Source organism: Leucopleurus acutus, assembly GCF_964270905.1.
Source record: "Leucopleurus acutus genome assembly, chromosome: 1".
In the NCBI taxonomy this organism is placed as follows: domain Eukaryota; kingdom Metazoa; phylum Chordata; class Mammalia; order Artiodactyla; family Delphinidae; genus Leucopleurus; species Leucopleurus acutus.
In genome coordinates this window covers 31005583-31027209 of record NC_139142.1, presented here as the reverse complement: position 1 = coordinate 31027209, position 21627 = coordinate 31005583, and the positions used below count along the sequence as shown (strand labels likewise).

Here is a 21627-nt window from a genome sequence, read left to right as displayed (position 1 = left end):
ACTGTTCTCCACAAAAGGAAGCAACCCAGCAAGGGGAGGCTTACCAGTGCTAGACCAGGGGCCCCAGGACCACAGATTTTCAAGCTAGAAAGGCTTCGTGCTTCATCGTCCTCAGTTCACAGCTGGGCTCAGAGGTCCAGAGAGGGGAGAGATGTTTGCGACATCACACAACATGCAGGCGGGTAGCTCCGATCACCAGATTCCTGCCGCTCGTGCCACCACGTTCACTTACAAGGCACTGCGAGCTGCTCTCCCCCCCGACCCCGGTCTACAGTCTCTGGCAGAGTCCTCAGGAGAAGCCTGCCGCTACAGAAGCGGCAACACCTGCTCCTTCCCCGAAATTCTTCAGGAGACAATGGTGTTTCTGACCTGCCCGACCCACACCTGAATCAAAGGCACAGGCTAAAAGAAACACATGCAGAAAAGGTCAAGGCTCTGCATTCACAGAGGGGCCTGCCGCACGGACATTTCAACCGTGCAGTGTACCACTCAGAGCCACCCAGCCCTCGGTACCCGCTGCTCTGCGCTGTGTGAAAATCGAGCTGGAAGAATTAGGAATGCTCGGGAGGGGCTCTTTCCCTGTGGGGGAGGGAGCAGGGAAGAAGCCTCCAAAGGGGGGCTGTGAAGCAAGACTGTTGATACCACTTCAGGCCTAGATGCCCTTGGGGTGTCTTACGGCGTCCCTGAGCAACTGTGGTCTGAGGGGAAAGGGGCCTTGTGAGGAAGCCTACACCATGACCCATGTCCCCCTTTCCCAAGGATTCCTTCTGGAACCGGCCTGGTTCCAGCCTCTAAACACATCAGGCTTTGGGAATGACTCCAAGAAACAAGAGACCCCGAATCATCACCGGGATGTTGCCTCCAGCTCCCCGTCTCCCATCGCCCCCTCTGTAAGACACTAATGGTAGGACCATCAGCCTGACAAATCAGGTGGGGGAATTAGGAGGGATGCTTGTGAACACCAGGGGCGACATAATGCAGTAGAAGAGCACGTGCCTGACTACCGTCCCCATCAGTCATGCTAAGCCAACTCCAAATCATTCCTCTTCCAGAAGCCAGAGGAAGCAGGCAAGTCCCCTAGAGGCAAAGGCGGTAAGAACTGCATCGTCAACTTCAGCAGTTTGTCCTATTGGCCGGCAGGGAGCCACGGGCTTCACGGACCTGCTCTGATGCACACTCTCTTGCCCTTGTGAGGGAAGCAGGTGATGGTTGCTTTTACAGGAAGGAAATTTGAGAGGGACTAAGAGACAAGCCCAAGGTCAGAGAGCAAAAGCAGAACGGAGAACAGAGCCAATCTGTTCAGGTCTCAGGAGTCTGGTGCCCGACTCAGCAATCAGTCCAAGCAGCTTTTTAACCTCCCTTCACTTAAATCTTCATCTTTAAGCACTTCCCCTTCTCTACCAGTAAGCATAACAAATGTAGAAGGCAAATAATGCAATTTTGTAAAGGTCAAGAGGAAAGGTTAGCACAATTCTGAGTCATCCAAATGCAAGGTACCACCACCATCATCTTCACTACCAGACCTCCGGATACTAAAAGATGTGAAGATAAGAGCATCTGCCAAAGCATCTTAGACATAACATATGAAAATAACTGGGGCATCTACTCAGCCCCTGGCAGTGGCCTGGATCCCCAAGGACAGAGGACAGTCCTGTGCAAAATCAGTGGAAGGAACCAAAGGAGTCAAGGAGAAGGGGCAGAGAGCAGTATCTGTTTCCCATCACCATCTTCCATGTGGCAGCACCTGCCAACAGGGGTGGGAAAGTGAGGAAAGGGAAAGGGGGTCAGCTACTGCTGCTGCAGGGGTTTGATCCCCCGCTCCCAGGCCTGCCCCTGCCCATGACCATGGAGACAAGGGAAGCTGCGTGGACAGAAAGCAACCCAAACCTGTTACTATTACAGGATCCTTATCCCACCTGAGCCTTGCCCCACAGAGAGAGTGTGGCAGGCAGGGGCCCCTCGGAGACCTGGTTTGGAGGAGCTGAGAGATGGTAAGTCCTCCATCTTCGTGGAAGTCCACAGAAGCAACTTCAGAATAACCTCGCTTCTGCTTCTTGCGGGTGTAATCGCTCCCTTAGCAGACACCCAGCCTTCCCTTGTCTTGCCCTGGATGGATGAGGAAGAACCGGGTTCAACCTCTTACTCGGCGGCAGCGAGCCATCAGTCTGCTCCTCACCAGTTACACTACACTTCCAAGACAGACAGCTGCAATCCAACAAAATGACAGAAAGCAGAAAATGAGCAAAGGAAGACTTCCTGCCTCCTTCCACAGAGCACTGTCCAGAGCCAGCATGGTCTGGACGACACTGTATGCTGCACCCACCGGGGGGCCATTTAGTGGGGCTAAGGGTTTAGAGATGTGTTAGTGGCTTAGGGCCTGGGGCCCTGGAGAGTCCTGGGAAAGGGCACAGAACAGGCCATCTGTGTCCCTCTCCCCATCAGGAATGAAGGGGAGTCGCGTGGCTGGCTGGAACTGCTGACGGGATTCACACTTCCCCCCTCCTAGCCGAGGAGTGGGGCATGGGGGCAAAAATAATCTCTTACGTACTGTCTTTGCTGAACAAAGAGACGGAGAGAGATGAGACGCAATAACAGAACCCTGGACAACAAAACCAACAGTGCCTCCCCGCCCAAGACTACATGGGGCCCTTGAACCAGAGTGTCTGCCAGTGGGCTCGTAAAACAACGAACAACTTGAAAGCCAAGGTCGTCCCCTTTTGTCCTCCCCAGGGAAGGACTTCTATTGTAGCTACAGAGCAAGCAATGACCAAATCCATCCCTTGTGCCCGGATGGCTGCTCTCCTGTCCTGGCATCCAGGCAGCAAACGCAAGGAACCTGCAGGTGGCCCTCCAACACCTGCAGAGAAATAGTCCAGGACAGAAGACAGTGGAGTGATGTGTGGAGTCTTGAGGGGGGAGGAGCGTGACCTAAGGACTCTACTCCTGTCAAGCTGTTATTCCCATGCAAAGACAACTGTTCACACTTGCTGCAGGAGCCTGAGGGTAAGAGGAAATGTGGAGATACACGTGAGAAAGCTCCAGAAGAAGCTCAACATTCAAGTTAAGGAAACAAATTCCAGAAAAGTCGGGGTTGGCCTCTGTTGTCCTTCCTACCCAGCTCATGGTCCAGAGCCCAGCAGGAGGGCTATCTGTGCACAGAGACAAGAGGCCTTGGTTGGCCTCCAGTGCTCGGAACTTGAAGGTTACTGTACATCAGGGGCTCACTGAGCACCTTACAGACATCATCACTCACCACATCCATTCACACAAGGAACTAAAAAGCGCTCCGTTTTACTTCAAGGGCATCACAGACTAATGATGGATGAGAAGGAATCCCCACAGTTCCAACTCCCAGGGTCCAGGACCCACCCCCATATGCTATTCTGGTGCAGTGCAGAGATATCTCCCCACCAAACACATAACCTGAAGTCCACTAGTTCCAGGGGTTGCAAGAAAGATCAAGGGAAGGGAAGAACACATACAGATCAGATGACCAAACGGACAAACACAAGAACTTTGTCTCTGGTTTCAGAACTGTCACCAGTGAGTCTCCCTGGAAACTATTCCTGGGATGAGAGTGTGTTTGTATCAGAACCTGGTCTGACCACATCTGGACCCCGGGTAGGAGATGGGTGCCGTCAACAGGTGCTGGTTTCTGCCCTTCTTTGAGTGTTTACAAAAGGAGTGAGGACAGACAGACTCCGTTACCCTCTTTGCTGCAACTCAACTGTATTTCCTAACTCCCTCCCCACCCGTCTCACAGAGGCAGGTCCCTACCACTGGGAGGCTCAGATGAGTAAGTGGGGCGCCTGGAAGTGCAGTAGGTGGTACTAGCTCCATCAACTCCTGTGCCCGACACCGGGGCACTTTGCCTTTAGTCCTCTGGCCGGCACCGAAGGGCTCAGGACACAGAAAAGCTCACATCTCACACCAAACGAGATTCTGATTCATGAGTATCAGGGAAGAATGTGGAAGAGGTGCAAAATCAATCACAGAACATCCAATACTGGTGTTTGGAAAGGCTGAACTCAGGGCTAACAGAGGGAGCCCAGGAGGGCACACCCAGGGGGCTGAGGAGAGGGGGCAGCAGACAGATTCGGCTGAGGGACTCTGCAGGGTCACCTCGAAGGCAAGGAAGACTGTGGAGGGTGGAGGACATGCACGCACCCCTCCCTGCCCTACACAGCCACGGCCCTTCCAGTGGACCTGGGGAGAAGGGCCCTGCAGGGCACGGAGCCCTCTCAAGGGGCCCTGCTTCCATCCCTTCCATCTTCAAAGTGCATTATCAGTGCAAGAAGGAGGGCGGGAGCTCAGGGGGTCCAATTCTGAGACAGGGCTGTGCCGGCCGGCTCCCCCCATCTCCTGCTTCCCCCTTGCCCGCCCCCAACCCTTTTCGTGCTAAGACCAGAACTCTTGCTGGATCTCGTAAGGGGCAGGCCTGTGTGTGTTCAGTGCGGCTCTGCACAGCGGCACGGTGCCGTCCTGACTCTGGCCCTCCGCGTCCAGGTCCAGAAGCGTCCGCTCGGCGGGCGGCAGCGGCCCCGCCTGGAAGGGGGGCAGGGCTGGCAGCCCAGGCCGCTCCTCCACGGTGCTGCTGCTGCTTGCCAAGCAGGAGTCCAGGTTGCTGGGCGTCTCCGTGCTGGAACTGTTGGCTGGGGAGGCGCTGCGGGCGTGGCTGGGAGACACGAACCACCAAGGGTCCAGTCGCTGCCGGTTGGCAGAAGGACGCGGCCGAGGCAGAAACTCCAGGGTCTTGGGTCTCTCCAAGGCAGAGTCCTGCTGTGTGTTCCAGCGCCTTGGGGTCGGGGGAAAGACCACATTGGGGTCAGGGAGACGGGGGAATTCCCCTGGGTCTCGGCTGGGGCTGGGGGTTTTCAACATTCCTGGTCAAAGAGACAAAGGGAGAGGCGTTCGATCACGGCGCCACACACGCTGCTTCCTCCCCACCTCGCCGCGTCCCTGTCCGCTCGGGGTAACGGGAATTGCGAGCGCCTACTATTTTTCATGCAGTGTGCTGGCAGGCACCGGGGATGTAACAGTGAACTACAAGGCCACGGTCCCTGTAATCTGATAATAATGGGACACACGGGGCTCGTATCTGTCGTGAAACTTGAGGAAATGTCTGTTCCTTCGCAGTTCATCCATTTAATAAACGTGTGACAAGAACAAAGCTAGGTGTCAGAAACCTAAAGACGAGTAACTTAGGGGTCTCTTTTCCCAAAGAGGCCACCTATCTGATTGTAACAAAAAAAATCTAAGCAGGGGAAGGGCAAGCTGAATGGTCCAGTACTATTGTCGTTCACACTCAAATCTCACTGAGAGGGTATTGCCATGTTCTCTTCTCCTACGGGATCCGAGGTGGTTTCTAGGTCAGACTGCGGTCTTCTAGGGCACAAGGGACAGGGTGGGGAAGGCCCAGAGTGACAGTGCACGTCAGGGTGTGCTGGACGTCAGACGGAGAAGGCGAGCGCGTGCACCGGCACAGCGGTTCACCTGGACACATCTCCGCGTCTGAGCGATGGGATGAGTGACTAAGGGATGAGTGATGGAGGGCGTGATGCCCGGGCGGAAGCTCGCCTTCTGAGAGTGTCTGGACTCACACTGTAACGAGAGACAAGAGCCCAGCTGTGTGGCCGAAAATACCCTCCTGCGTGCAGGGCAGGATTGCTCTCGGTAACTGCAGCCTCCTCTGCAGGGAACAAACAGAGCTGGACTCCTGCCCTTGTCCTGAAAGCACCGCGCCGCACGCTCCCAGACCCAGGGCCTGAGCATCCCACCGGAGTCCTGATGGGATTCTTCCCAGAGCCTGCCTGTCTGCTCTCCCTCCTCAGGGAAGACCCCCTGAGGCACAGGACGGAGAGAAGTCGGCCACCTCCCGCGGCCCAGAGCGGCCTGTCTCGACTGGCTGAGCCAGAGGAGAAACGGAGCTGACCCCGATATCTCCACTCCTGGGGGAAGCACGAAGGCGGGCAAGAGGAAGGAGGGGGCGGGCAGGCCTCACCTGCTCCAGGGCTGGGGCTCAGCCCGTTGCTGGAGGGGCTCCTGCTGGCTCGAGGGGCCGCCGGCTTGAGGGCCCCATCGGAAGGAGTCCGCCGGTGAGCGCTGGGCTCAGCGCGGGGGGCCGTGAGGGTGACGTGGGTGGGGGTCAGGGACTGCCTCGGGTCTCGCTTGAAGCGCTCCACTCGGACATTGACCAGGGGATTGCGGGTGCAGGGGCTCAGGGGTGGGGCCTCCCCGGGGCTGACGGGCATCTCGTACACCACAATCTCATCACTGTCGGAACGCAGCAGGGAGCGCGTGGAGTTGCACTCGGAGATGGAGGAGAGCGAGAGCAGTGTGAGGGAGGCAGAGGGGTCTCCTAGCAACAGCACGGGCTCCTCCTTCTTGAAGAGCTTCCGGGATGGGGGGCTGGTGCTCCGACGGGGACGGCTGGCTCTCTGGAAAAGGCCCTCGCGCCTCTTCTTCTCCTCCCGGGCTGGCGGCTCGGGCTCCTCCGGGGGGAGCAGCTGGCACTTGCCAGCTTCCAGCAGGTCACAGCCGAGGCCCGTGGCTGCCAGGACGGCCCCACAGCCGAGCAGAGCCACCTCACAGCGGCGGTGGTGGGGGCCGCCCCGCTTGAGGCTGTTGGTTGGCGTCAGCTGAGGGGTACTGGTAGCCGAGTTGACTGGGGTGGGCTCCTCGTGGACGCCGTCGCCGGGGGGGCCGTCCCCATCCTCTCCACGAGGGAATGGGATACAGAGGTAGGACTGGTTGGGTGACGGCTGTGGACGACTCTCCCCACTCCGTGGACCTTCGCTGTCCTCGTCCTCTGCGAAGATGAGAGGAGTGGAGGGGGAACAGAAAATGGGAACGAAGCGGCAAGAGAAAGAACCTGGTCCTTCTCCCCAGCCCCAGGCCCCTGGCCTAGTGCCAGGGATGCAGACGTTGAACAGTCTGAGGTGCAGGACAAAGAACCAACAGGGCTTCATGCCTCCACACTCAACTGTGACCAATGTGGGGAAATCACTCTCCACTCCACAGCCTGTTTTCCTATGTGCAGAAAAGACGATCTGCTAATTTGCTTCTTCTGTCGTAGGGACCCTCAACACAAGAAGTGCAGTATGAGTTTCCTAGAACAGACAGATCCCTAATTATTTTACAACTTGAAACTGGAAGGGACCTTGGATTTTTAGAATAATGGCCTACAGACCTGTCTTAAGACTAGCGTCCTGCAGGACGTCCCTGGTGGCCCAGTGGTTACGACTCCGCACTCCCAAGGCAGGGGACCCAGGTTCGATCCCTAGTCAGGGAACTAGATCCCACACGCATGCTGCAACTGAGAGTTCGCATGCCCCAACTAAAGAGCCCACGAGCCACAACTAAGGAGCCCACCGGCCACAACTAAGGAGCCGGCAAGCTGCAACTAAGGAGCACGCCTGCCGCAACTAAGAGCTGGTGCGACCAAAATTTAAAAAAAAGAAAAAGACTAGTCTCCTGCAAAGGATTAGAACCCCCTGCGTGGGTGAAGGCCCATCTACTCTATGGACTGACTTATTATGATCTTGGAATTCTAGAGAGAAGCGTACTTTCTGAGAGAGCCTGGAGAAGGCCTTACCCGTTCAGTAATCACAGGGCAACACTGGAAAAGCTTCCTTGGAGGAACACTGTGGTGTCTTCTATCACCATCTCCCATTCTGTGGACTCCCCACATTAAAATACACAGAAATAGCCCCAGGAAAGGAAACTGCCTGATTCCAGGCCTCCCCCTTCTTCACTGCCCTAAGGAGACTATAACTGGCCCCTTGGGATAGGAGGCCAAAGGCAGGTTCCATGGCAGCAGTAGTGATTTGAGAAGACTCAATGGAATGAGAGTAGAGCAAACGGAGAAGGAACAAGCGGGGCGGAGGGTGGGGGGGACCAGGAGTTGAGGAAAAGAGGAAACACCCCCATGAAGCAGTACTAGGGGTCCTTAAAGAGTCCGAGAAGCTTGGCCAGGAATTCCCTGAGGGAACAGGAGGAGAGTCAAGACAAAGGCAGTACTTACCCATCTCCATAAGGCTGGTGAACCCTGGCAGGGCTGGACTATTCCTCGGCCCCTTCCCCAGGTTGGGGGCACTGGACGACCACTGTTTGTATCCATCTACCAGGGACTTGAGGCTGAATGAGAGGAAGTGAGGAAACTGTGAGAACTGGTTACTTCCTTTACCCTCAGCTCCCTGGGCCTATGGAAATGCCTCTCCCTGTCTGCTTGATTACAGCAAAGCCCAAGAGCCTCGGGGTATAGGCAACAAGCCTTACTGAGCCCACCCGCTTCATTAGCAAAAGTGCACATGCTCTAGGGAACGAAAAGCAGAGACATAACCCACCCCTCACATGCGGCTACGGAGCTGCGGGAAGACCTGCTGGGCAGGCTGGCAAGAGGACAGCGAGAATAAGGACTGCGGGCACTGGCCAGGGTCTTGCCGAAGCCCATCTTAAGGGAGAGGCAATCACTCCGCAGGCGCTGACTATAACACACTGGTGACATTAGAAAAACTGCAGTGCTGAGATCTGCAATGCAAGGCAAGCACCGGGCAATGAGCTAGCAGAGATGGGCCAGGCCAGGCCACTCCACTCACACCCTTTCTCAATTTCTCCTTCCAAGCTTACGGCATGCTCAGGCAACTTTCAAAGCCATCCATGTTTCAAAAACAAAAATCAACCAACAAGGCTGCACCAACCCAGTGCACTTTGGGACAGACCTATGTGGGCAGTACATAAGGCTGGACTCGAACCCTCGGTTTGTCTGGGAATGGAGAGGAAAATGACAGGCGCTTGCTTTCAAAACCCTGTAATCAGCTCACAGTGGCAAGCCAGTAACTCCAAGGTCACTGACTGGGTACCCCGCCAACTCTCTTACAGGATAGGGGCATCAAAGGCCCAGAAGCACTGGTCTTTCCCCTAAAGGACAGTAAAGAAGGAGGACTGAGGAATCTGTGGGCTATGACTGCCCTGGAGATACCAGAATATAACCAGGGGTGGCTCTCATTTTAGGGCTAGAGAGAGCCATTCAACTAAAGCCCACTCTTCCCAGCCCATCTTGAGGGAGGGAGAAGGACCAACTTTTTCCCTGACTGCAGACCTCTGCTTCAAGTGCTATCAGAAATACCACTGAATTAAAGTACCTCCCAGCCACCAGTGGTTTCAACCAAAATACGCAGCCAGAGAGAAGCATGCTGCCCAACCCACAGCCTGAGACTTCCCACTGGAAGTCTTATAACATCACCTCCAGCTCTGGGTCCAAGCAATCCAGATCAGCAGAGTCAAAGCCAGTGCTGACGACCAAAGGATAAACAGCCATGGACTGTCTCCCTATAACTAAGGATGCTGGGAGAATCCCAACAGGAGTGGTCAGGGGAGCAAAGGAAACGTCAAGTCAGACCAACACAGGAATTTTCCCAAGGTGCACGATGGTACCGCTTCCAAAAAAAAAAAAAGGAAGTCAGCATGGCCCTGGCAATAATGAGGCTTGATTCTGCGGGGTGCGCTGTGAGGAGAAGGAAACGGAGGGAGGGTTATTACCAGTACATGTGATGAGAGGGTGAAGATTAGACTCACCCCAAGTGGAAATGTGGAGATTCTGATGGGGTACTTAAACCATTAGCTTTCTCACGTCTCTGAGGGGATCTTCAATGAATAAAGAGAATCAGTAGCAGGCAACAGTGGGTACATGCAGCTCAGCCTCTCCCACGTGAGAACCCTCAAGGCTGGGCTCCAGCCATGTCGCCAGCTGCCCTCCCCTTGTCTGGTCAGCAAAGCCCCACACCATGAAGGAATCTTAACAAGATGACCAGGCCGGAACTACCACGGGCCCAGGACCTCCCAATCTGTGGGACAAACATCGCTGGGCAGCCACAGCTTAATTACAGGGGGCTTGTGAATCCCCAGATCCCCGCTGTCTACAGACAGTGCATATGTTTCCTACAGATATGTACTATTGTTTTCAAGGATGGAGATGCAAATTCACTTAACATTACTGAATTCAATACAGCTTTTTGTCATTACATATTTTCTTCAGTCAACAGGGACTAACATTAGAAATAGTATCCTATAGAGGCTCTCAACATTTTCTGACATGGAAGAGGTCTTTTCTTGAGACTGGGTGGATTTTCCTTATTTCTTCAATAGGAACTGAGAATCATGAAAAATTAAGTCACATATTTTGAACTGCTTCGAAAGTTTTGAGGGCAGATCTATGTAAGTTAATGTAATGTAAGAAAATTCCGAAGTTAATGTTTTGTGTAATGTGAAATGCAGTTAATTTACTAGCAAGACAAAAAATACCCTTAAATGAAGCAGCACCAGAGAAACTACTGGCGTCCATAGCCAGCCTGGTAAAGCCTATCTGGAAACACACTAGTGTCAGAAACACCAAGGGACTCCGGGTGACGGAGTTCCTCAGGCCCAGCTCAACCCTACTTCCAGCCAAGGCTCAAAGGACAAACTGAGGAGTGCTTGTACCTACAGAACTTAGTAGAGCAGAGCAACCTGCAATCCCCAGAGGACTCAATCACTGAATTCTTATACAGCTGAGGCAGTCTGCCCTACGTATCTAAATATTCTGTTCTAAGGTAGCTAGTGATTTCCAAAGCCTGGCTTCAACTTCATGAACCAACCTGTTATTTTCACCTTCGGCACAGATCTGACAGGGGGTAGTAGATTTTGGACATGAAATCGTAGTATTAGAGAAATACCCAGGCTCGTTACAGGTTCAGGGCACCTCTAAGTCTAATAGTCAACCTTAGAAGCTCTTTGAAAAGCCACTAAAAAGGAGGAAGGGGGCTACTGCTTATCCTCCCACTTGGAAAAGTCAAGAAATAGGGCTCTAGATTCTAACACAAGAATAAGAAGTATATCCCATGACATGCGTTCTTCGAGTATGAAGGAGAACTGCATGAGAAGCACGGACGAATCATGAGAGCAAGTATTTACACACACATGCTTACAACGAGCCAGCCCATCTTCTAGGGACTTCCCAAACCTGAGCTTATTCATGATCAACTCCATGAGATGGGTATGGAGAGAATCCCCATTTGATAGATGAGAAAACATGAGGTCCCACAGCTGGGCGTGGAGGAGCCGGGATTCACACCCCGGCAGCCTGGGCTCAGCATCCTTGCTCTTCACGACTACGCTACAAGCAACTGGTCTGTGAAGCACTAGGACCCCTGGGTCACAAGCCCACAGTGAGAACACAAGCACATCCAAGGCACCAGGGCGTGCCATGCGCTTTGCCTAGAGGGGCCACTCATACGTGGTAGGCGTGGCTGGTGGGTGGGGTCATAAGGAAGTACCAGTGGCCCCGGAGTCACCTCCCCCTGCGCCTCCAGGGCTGGGTTATTCTGCCTGCCCCTGCTCCAGGATGAGCCTCCACGCAAGGGGCGTGTCACCTCTGTCCTCCCTCCTCTCTCCTCTGGGCAGACGTTTTAAGGGGAAGAGCCAGGTGTAAACAGAACACGCAGGCTGAACTCCTCACACGCAGTGAATGCTTGGGCTACCTGCTCCTCTGAACAGGAGGCTCCAGGGCTGGGCCAACTGTAACTCATGGGCTAAATCCTGCCCATCCCTTGTTTTCGTACAGTCTTACTGGAACGCAGCCATGCTCGTTCATTTACATATTGTCCATGGTCTGTGGCTGCTTCTGCACTACCACAGTGGGGCTGAGCAGTTACTACAGAGACCACGTGGCCCACAAAGCCTAAAATACTTACTATCCGCCCCTTTATGGACAAAGTATGCCAACTCCTGTCCTAGGGGCTTCCAGGGAACAAGGAGATTGGAAAACCCTATTGTCAAGATCAAGAAGCTTGTCATTTCTCTGAACGCGGCGAAACACGCAACAGAGAAAAAGGTATTCCACATCATAGTTTTAAAGGATTTCCCATCCTCTGGCTCTTACCCTTCGTCTCCTGAGGCAAACTCCTTCTGACCAAGTGTGCCCGGCCCCCACGTCCGTCCCTTCTTCTTGGGGGCCCTCTTCTCCTCCTCTTCCCCCTCCTCCTTGGGGACGACACAGCTCCGTCCCCAGGTTTTGCTGCTTTCGCCTGGTGTCACTGTGAATAACAAAGGTCGAATGGGAGCTGGAAAGCAGAGAGGTCCCCCCAAACTAGCCTCTCCCCGACCGGACACGCACACTCACATAATTGGAGCTGCGGGGGATAGTCAGACCTTGTCAAAAACTCTGTGCCCGAGTGGAGCCTGCCAGGTAAGTAAAGGAGTTCCCAGCCAGCACTCACTCAGTGCTTTCAAAGTACCAAACGTGAGAAAACCTCCCAGATTCTCCCGAGTCCAGCATAAAGTGGGCACTCAGGCCGGCCAGTCACCAGAGCTCCAAGCAGACCTGACTCCGGGAACATGTTTTGTTGCCGGGGACTGGCTTGGGGGGGGCGAGGTGGCGGGTGAGGAAGTAGGTGAGAGATAAGGGGTAAGGAAGATGTAGAAGTGAAGACATTTTGGTAAGAAAGTGCTGGAAAGGAAGAAAGTGAGGAATTCAACACTGTGGAGAAGGAAGTCAGGGGTAGGAGAGGGGGAAGGAACAGGCCTGGAGAATTGTAACAGATAGGAAAGGAGGCGCCTTCTTCTGACCCTGATACCTTAGAGCAAGGGTGGAAAGCCAAATGCTTCAGAGACTGGCCTTATATCATAAATGGATGGAGTGACCCAGTTCCCAGAAAACAGGGAGTTGGGGGGACTGAGGCAAAATACAGAGCGTACGAAAGAAAGAATCCACTGGTTTGATTTGATTTTTCAAGGAAAGCCAGAAATCCAGGTCTTGGGGGGGGTTTGATGAAATCTCTCTATCTTTAAATTAGGGCATACAACACACTTTACATATATGCATATATGTGTGTCTGTATAAGTTCTTTTTAATAAACACCATCAGAAAATAAAATTGGTTCGGATTCGGCCTATCACAAAGTAGCTGGCAAGTTTACCTTGGAACCTACACTTTGACAAAGCCCTTTCCTGGGAAGCATGGAAAAGAAAAACCACGATGCCCCAAACACGGCAGCGAGGGCACAAGGTCCCCAGGCCAGGGTACCTTCATCGCATCCCAGATGGCTTTGTAATCCACTAAAGAGCCCGCTGGTACCCACAAACCCCTTTGCTGGTGTCTCACTAAGAGTGAAAGGGTCAAGGTCATGGAGAGACGAGGCGGGGGGTAAGGGTCTGCGTACACATGTGCGTGTATATACATATTGTGGAGGAGAGGTGGCAGAGTTATGGACGGAGCCAGCCTGGACCAGCTGGTGGCTGGACAGAGCAGGGGACAGGTGCCCCTGGTGTGTTCTGGCCCCAACTAATTTGGGAAACAGCCTCACACTGGATGGCTCGCAGGCGAGGAATGATGGTGGGGCTCGCAGGAGGGCTAGAGCGGCTGTTGATGAGACTCTTCCTCTTATCCATGGTGGGCGAGGCCTGTACCGTGAACTTGTGCTGGAAATCTGCTTGGGGAAAGACAAACAGATGCGTGTGCATTAGGATTTTCCCATTCTCAAATCCCTACGGGCTACAAGGATATATACTGCAACACAGGGAATACAGCCGATATTTTATAATAACTCTAAATGGAGCAGAACCTTTAAAAAGTGTGAGTCACTATGTTGTACACCTGAAACTCGTGTAATATTGTACATCAACTATACCTCAGTTAAAAAAAAATTCCTATGAGAGAACTGACACTTCCTGGCAGACTTGAGGGACAGGCCCTATTTCCTGAGAAGCTCCTTTTCACCTGGGAAATGTTCTCTTTCAGAATCATTTCTTTTTCCCATAGGGACATGGCAAGATGGACGTATGAAGAGAAGGAAACTTCATTACCCAAGTGAACTTCATCATATCGTTTCCGTAAAGCCGTCTATATAATGTACATACGTCTATATAATGTATATAGGTGTAGCAAGTGCGTGCTTAGAATAGTTTTTAAAAATATCATGAGACCTTGTCGATTATTCTAGGAAATCTAACTTAAAATTCTCCATCTCATACAGTCTATCCCTACACGCCTCCTTTCCTCAGGGACCAAAGCAGGGAGACTGATGCTCCTCGATAAGTGCGGGGTACCAGGACTAACCCACAGAACCTGGGGAAGTGAGGGAGATGCGGTTAATGGTCCAAATTCTGATGCATTCCAGAGGCATTTACAGCGTACATGAGGAATGTAAAATGTACATTCTCTGAGTTTCTGAGCTTCGTTCTCCCCATCTATCAAAAGGCTATAAAAAAGATCTGCATGTTTGCACCTAGGTCTCCCCTCTAGACTGTGATCTCCCTGTAGGGGAGCTCCATGGCTTTTCTATCTGCTTCCTTAGCACACAGCAAGATGCTGGCACGTGCCAGATGCTCCAGAGGTGCTTAAAGACTCTGTGTTGCCTGAAAAGAAAAAAATGTGCAACGACACATTCAGTGAATTTCACGAGGTGGATTCTCTTGTCTGTACCTAAGCCACCATCCCAGTGCTTAAAGTCATCCACTACTACTCCTATTATGCCATTGCCCCTTGGTTCCTTGTACTTCTAATAAGCTTGCTTCCTGGGGCCTTACAGACTCAGAATACAATGAACTTTATTTACATAACACACACTTGAGTACTTACCTCCCTCCGTGGGTACGTTACGCCCCGCAGAGATTCTAATTCATAGTTTCATATTTCTTTGCATTTTCCCAAGGCTGTACCTACTGCAAATGTACCTTTGTTCAGCTAATGTGTTTCTGAAAGGTTATGTGTAAATCAAATTCTTAAACGTTCATCCTAATCTCAACTGCACACAGAGAGCTAATTATTTACAGAAACCCTGAGATGAGTTATTTTGCAGACTCACACGCACGTACACACATACCCTGGGATTCTTTTCCCCCAGTGACATATTCCTTCTCCAGGTTTGCCTATAGTGAGATGTGCCTGTGTGCACGGCCGTGCTACTAGCAGCCTGCAGCCAGGCCTGTCACACTCACGGCCTTCCCCTCATATTCTGTGTGTAGTCAAACTACAAAATCCCCCCGGAAGGCGGAAGCTTTCCATCAGGCCAGGCTTTCCACGGAATAGAATGGACCTTCCTAAACCAGCTCCGTGATGAGCCCTGGGGTCTCCCGTTTCTGAGTTCAGTCCCTGGTTCCCACAGAACCCCTGCCACACCAGCCCCTCGGTCCACGCCCACCTCCCCCAGGTCCGTCCCCGGACACCAACCGGAAGGGAGGCTGATGCGGTTTCCATCCTTGAGCTTCAGTCGGTTCTTCCTGAACTTGCCCTTGCGTTTCTTGACCCGGGGCTTCTCCTGGCACAGCTGGTGGATGATGATGTGGAGCTCCCGCTGCAGGATGTCGATCTCCCGCTCGGCCAGCTCCCGCTCCCGGCGCCGCAGCAGCTCCTCCTGGTTCTTCTGCTGGAGTGCGGCCCGCGTCAGCTCCTCCTCCCAGGTGTGCAGCTCCTGCCAGGCAGGTAGAACCATGGCGGGGGTGTGTGTGGCAAGTGGGCCGTGCAGAGGGGGCTCGCCCCTGGGGGGCCAGTGCTCACAGCAGCCTGGACAGCTCTCCTCGGACACCCCATGCTTCAGTCCCCAGCGGAGGTGGGGGCTCAACAGCTGGCTGGAAAAGGAACACCTGACCACCGCAAATGGAGGCCAGGCAGGCTCCGAAGAGCCGTCCTGAGGATACAGCTCGAGGAGCCACAGGGCAAGCCCTGGAGACGGGGGCTGATAGTTCCCTGTGCCCCTTGATTGACTGAATAAAATTACCTGTGACCGGGACAAACGATGGCGTTTGGGTGGAAAATATAATCATATACTCAAATTTTACAGATTTGGTTCTATTTTGATTTTTTCTTTCTGTTACATAAAGGAAAGTTTTTTAAAACCAGAGCCAACTTACTGTGATCTAGCTTAAAATGTGCGTGCTGTAAATGAATCATCCTCCAGGCATCGCCTAACATTCAAATGAAAATAAATACATTTCCAGGGTGGCTGTTCAAAAGGTTCGTGAGGCGCGTCATCTAAATCTTTGTTCACTTGGTGAGTGAATCCACTGAGCGTGTGGTTTAAACTTGCACCTTATCTAAAAGGACAACCATTTGCTCTGGAAGGATGGGGACAGCACAGCAAAGAGAAGAGGGAACATTTCCTGAAGTCTTTGCCAGGCACTTTCTCTAGAAGGTGGGCAGAACCTCTTCCCTCCCTCCCCTTTTTCCTCCTGCATGAATTTACAAAGGAGCTCACCATGGAATTCCTGGAAAGAGGTGGGGGCTTATGGCATCAGGAAATAGGAGAGAGCCCAGGAAAGAGAACAAAGCATGCGTATAAAATTTAAACATGTGGACTCTAAACTGTTAACACTGGTTACCGCAGGCCTAGGATTGAAGTCGGGTGGAGGCAGAGGACTAAAACTTCAGAAGCTGTCATGTCAACAACCTGAGAGAACCATGTCTAAAAAGGGAGAAGTTTTCTTCAATAAAGTAGCCAGAGCAACACTTCTGTGGTTGAAATTCAAAATTCTCAATGAAATGCTCCCCTATAAGAAGTCATTCTGGACTAGAACAAACTATAGAAATGGAACCCAGGGCTAGAAAATAGTATGTGAACACATATCGGGGAAGCAGAGCAGCGGGCAGAGAGCAGAAGAGAAAACAAACAAAATGGGAATAAAGTATTCTGATGAAAGCAGTTTTCTGTTCAACTTGCCCTCTATTCTCAAGAGTATATGAAAATGACCATAAAAATGATAGAAAGGAGAAAAATGAGAAGAGGATGAGCACCTTGAAAGTTGTCTGGTACGTGGTAGGTCCTCAGTAGTTGCTGATTAACTGCTGAGTCGATGAATGAATGAGAGAAAGAAGGAGGAGGAGAGAGAAGACAATTTTATAAATGCAGGTCCTTCTTTATGGGAACATGGATTCATCACAGTGCCTGAGAAATGAGCTTGAACATTTGAACTTCTCCTTCTTTGATGAAATAAGCCCCAAATAAGCCCCAAAGATTAACTGTTGTGCGCCCTCCACCTCCTTGGCTTCCCGGTCCCACTGCTTTGTTTTCACCATCAGAACAAAAACACATCGAAGATTCAGAAAAATTATTCCTGGTTGGTTATTTTGCTGCTAAATGGGAAAGCTGAAAATTAGTGCGAGCTAATCTCAGCCTTCCTAAGTCCTCTCTCCTGCATGTTCTTGTCTAAGGGATGACTTGGGTTTAAGCTCCTTCCTTTAAGGGAACTTGAACCCCAGCCCAGAGACCAATCCATCCTCGCATACACAGAAGCAGCAGTAGGTTGAGACAACCTGAAGAGTGAATCGTATGGGAAAACAGGACATTTATGGAGCCCTCAACTATGGTACCATATACCTGGAAACCCTCCAGCGTGGTAAATCCCCTTCTTGCGAAACACCTATTTGGGTATCAACTCCATAGTATGCAAATCACATCTTCCACATACAATGATTTAAGAGGAATCTCTCCAGAGAGAAAGCTAATGAGCTTTCTTGCCCAACTCCAAGCCTTATAATGGAGAGGTATCACAGCATGGGTGTTAAAGGCAAGGACTCTGGAACAAAGTAGCTGATTTGTGGCCTTGAGCAATTAAAATGGGCATCACATGTTATATGGAGTTAACAGCACCGATATCACAGGACTGTAATACATCAGGCAATTATTACCTTATTATGCAAGATTATGTAAGAATTCATATAAATCACTCATAACAGAGCATGGCAAATAGCACATGCTCTACAAATGTTAGCTATTACGAGAATTGGTTTGACTTTTTCTAGTAACTACCTCCTGACAAAATCCAACTTTCATTTTTCTTATTGGCTGGTACCCTTATAATTCCATCAATCAAAAGAAATAACCACGGAACTATATTCAATATCCTGTGATAAACCATAATGGAAAAGAATATGAAAAAGAATGCATATATATATATATATATATATAATATATAACTGAGTCACTTTGCTGTATAGCAGTAATTAACACAACATTGTAATTCAACTATACTTCAATAAAAAATAAATTAAAAAACAGAAAAAGAAGTAAGCAGGAGTCAGTGATTCAGCAATCTCAAAAAAGGCCAGGAACTCTGGGGTTCTTCTAGTTGGAATACGACTAGTAATTGGAACAGTCTCTTTTAATCATTCTGCTCAATGGTCAGTACAGATCCACCCCTCTCTCCCCCTGGGTCCTTAAAGAATTGTCATAAGCTCACTGCATCCCCCTGCAGAATGCTCCTTGACTTGCCAAACAGCACAAGGATTGCTATGTTGCATCAAAAGAGTTATATCTTCAAATCAGCTCCAGAAATGATTTTTAAGTCCTTTGTTTAGGGAAACGATGATATTGGAAAGAAAATGGTTTTGGAATCAGAAGACCCCAGTTCAAGATTCTGCCTCCTCACTTACTAGCTGTGTGACTTTAGACAGACACTGACCCTCAGCTCTGAGATGAAAAAGTTAATAACACCTGCCCTACATGCTGGCAGCAGGGGCCATAAGACTCCTGGATGAAATGGGTGAAGGGGTCTCATCAGACCTTTCAAGTGAAAGAACTGGGAAGCCATAAAGATAATTTTAGATTCTACTATTATTATACTGCTTCCCAAATTTCCAGAGGGGAGTGAGAAGGGAAAGAAGACATTAACCAAGTCTATCCATGGACATCCCTCGGGCCCCTAGCCACTGGCCCCGCAGGATAAACAACATAACTACTTTGATTAGCTTCCTCTGTGTGATGCTGACTGCTAGCCAGACACTATGGGCATAGAGAGGGGCCATTTAAGGAATGGTCTCCAAAACAAAAAGGCAAATGGGCTATGGGTCTCTGAACTCCTCAGTTGGTTCAGCCTTTGAGCCCTTTTCATAAAAACATGAAAAATGCCAAACAACTTCAGACTCATGGTATTTTTAGCCCCATATGGTGTTTGTGATTCTGATCCCCAAAGACACTGGCAGGATGTTCTGATAATTGCTCTCAGTATTGAAGTATCCCTACATCCAGTTAAACCCCTTCTACAAGTCCACTGCAGAACAAAGAAAGCTTTCTAGAACGCTCTCGTATTTCCAGCCGGCGGGGCGGGACACCCTGCTGGTACTTGCCCAGCCGTGCTCCTCCTCCAGTTTGGACAATAAAGTAGATACTCTGCAAGGACAGCTTTGGATTCATGACTCCCCCCACTTATTCCTGCCACATCCCAAAAAGAAAGAAAACTTCTCCATCGTTTCAGGTCTCACCTGAGGCCTGGAGAATTCTCCATGTTAAAGCCAGGAAGGAAAAAGCTGCTCTGTTGCCACAAACCAAGCAGGAATGTGGTTGTGTCAGAATCGGTCCAGAGGCCCCAGTGGAGAAGATCCACTAATTCAATGCATACCTTTTGCTTCTCTTTCTTACCTTTTCTTTGGCCCTGAGTTGGTCAAACATCTCCTGAATCTCATGTTTCCAGTCATCTTGCAGGCAGTGGAAGGAGTCCTTGGGCATTTCAAAGAAACCAGACTCCTCTATGGTAGTTAGCTGGTCCAGGATATTTGTGAAAGATGGTCGTGAATGGGGGTCAGGATTCCAGCAATCTGCATGGGGCACAGGAGTCAGCAGGAAGCATTAGCGGACAGAAGCAAATGTAAGATTTAGGGTATGACGTGACCTCATTTGACAGAAAACCACCTCTCATTTCTCCTTCTAGAAATAGAGACTGGGACTTAGGGAACCCCAAACAGGGCTCAGGAAGTAAAGCAATCTGCCCAACATCACAATCACCAACAGTGAAGCTGGAAACCCAGTGCAGCAGCTCTGCACCCATTCCATTCTCACTATTGATTTCAAATAGGTAAGGCAAGTCCAAAGCGTTTTCTTGCATGAACTACAGCTACCACAGTTTATCAAGTTACTACACGATTCCAGTCCTGACAATGGGTAACTACACCTTGGGCCCCAATTTCCCATAAATAAATGAGCTACCCTTCCCCAACTCAATGAGCTGATGAGAAGGCAAGGATGAAAAGCATGGGAGTCAGGAAAAGTGAATTCTATCTACTCTCAGCTCAGCCACTAACCAATGGAGTGACCACCTATCCGTCTAACCTCTCTCAGCTTAGGATTTCTCACTGACAAAATCATAGGGCTTGCCGAGATGAATTTTAGAATTCCTTTCTTCATAGATCTTCATTTCTATATGTAAGACACTCAGAGGTCTTGAGATAAAGGCTGCTATACCTTCTTACTTTGGATTAAATAATAATATTCTGAAGCACTGGATAGCAGCCGTCAGTTTCTAAGCCACGTTCTGCAGTCACTAGATGGACAGAAGGGACATCGGTGACACCAGTGTAGCAGGGTGCTGACATCATCCTGTAGTAGCTCTTCCAACCATCTTCAGGATTCCTCCCTGACTGACTCATACTTCACCTCCTCTTTCAGTTACTGACCCTGCAGAACTGGCCACAATCTATCGAGTGCCGATAGAAAAATAAACGGTCTCCAGTTTTGTTCCAGCCAGGGGGCACTCACCTTCCATGAGTTTGGCAAAAGGTTCCGGGCATGTAGAAGGAATGGGAAGGGCAAGCTTGTTCATGGCCACTCCATAAGCGACTGCTAAGCCATCGATTCCTCGGAAGGGCACCTCACCGGTCAGGAGCTCCCAAAGCAGCACCCCATAGCTAAGGAGAGGAAGAAGACAGAAGCCGCACCATGAACCATAGGTGCAACTTCATGCAAATATCTCGCGAGGCTTTGACGAGCATCCCACAGCCTCTCTGACATGTAGGGAGACTAACAAAACAAGTACTGCTATAATATAAAAGGGAGACCATAAAGCCTACCGGCTATAAGCGACCACTCTGGAGTCAAGCACACTTGGTCTTTTTCCTCAAATCCTTATGTGTGAAGTGCAAATAACACAAGCAGTCTGACAAGGCTGTCATGAAATGAAATGCACTGCTCTAGTGTTTTAATCAGTGCTCAAGGGCCACATCTATTTTGTGGTTGCTATTGTGAATGTAATAAACTGGGAGAAGAGGCAGGCTTCTGGGAATACATTTTTTCCTGCTTTAAGAAAACTTCAGCTTAAGTCACAGATACCTTCTTTTTTTAATTTTATTGAAGTATAGTTGACTTATAATGCTGTGTTTAATTTCTGCTGTATAGCAAAATGATTCACTTATACATATATACATTCTTTTTCATATTCTTTTCCATTATGGTTTATCACAGGATATTGAATATAGTTCCCTGTGCTATACAGTAGGACCTTGTTGTTTATCCATCCTGTATACAATAGTTTGCATCTGCTAATCCCAAATTCCCAATCCTTCCCTCCCTCACCCCCTCCCCCTTGGCAACCACAAGTCTGTGCTCTATGTCTATGAGTCTGTTTTTGTTTCATTGATATGTTCGTGTTGTATTTTAGTTTCTACATATAAGTGATATCATATGGTATTTGTCTTTCTCTTTCTGACTTACTTCACTTAGTGTGATAATCTCTAGGTCCATCCATGTTGCTGCAAATGGCATTATTTCATTCTTTTTAATGGCTGAGTAACATTCCATTGTGCATATATACCACATCTTCTTAAACCAATCATCTGTTGATGGGCACATGGGTTGTTTCCATGTCTTGGCTATTGTAAACAGTGCT

The 21627-nt window shown here is 50.3% G+C and overlaps 1 protein-coding gene across 3 annotated transcripts in view; it reads right to left on the bottom strand.

Moving 5' to 3' along the window:
- Nucleotides 1–4398: 4398 nt before the first annotated feature.
- Nucleotides 4399–21627, bottom strand: part of MAP3K9 (mitogen-activated protein kinase kinase kinase 9) — a gene marked incomplete at both ends in the record, with an annotated part of 69729 nt that continues 52500 nt past the window's right edge. The window contains 9 exons of one of the 3 annotated variants that reach the window (XM_082839006.1): nucleotides 4399–4883; nucleotides 6002–6871; nucleotides 8024–8136; nucleotides 9577–9645; nucleotides 11918–12071; nucleotides 13341–13463; nucleotides 15206–15446; nucleotides 19389–19564; nucleotides 20502–20650. In XM_082839006.1, the coding sequence (XP_082695132.1) occupies nucleotides 4399–4883; nucleotides 6002–6871; nucleotides 8024–8136; nucleotides 9577–9645; nucleotides 11918–12071; nucleotides 13341–13463; nucleotides 15206–15446; nucleotides 19389–19564; nucleotides 20502–20650 (2380 nt within the window). The remainder of the gene's footprint in view (nucleotides 4884–6001; nucleotides 6872–8023; nucleotides 8137–9576; nucleotides 9646–11917; nucleotides 12072–13340; nucleotides 13464–15205; nucleotides 15447–19388; nucleotides 19565–20501; nucleotides 20651–21627) is intronic. The other 2 variants (XM_082839007.1, XM_082839008.1) reach the window with 2 other exon arrangements.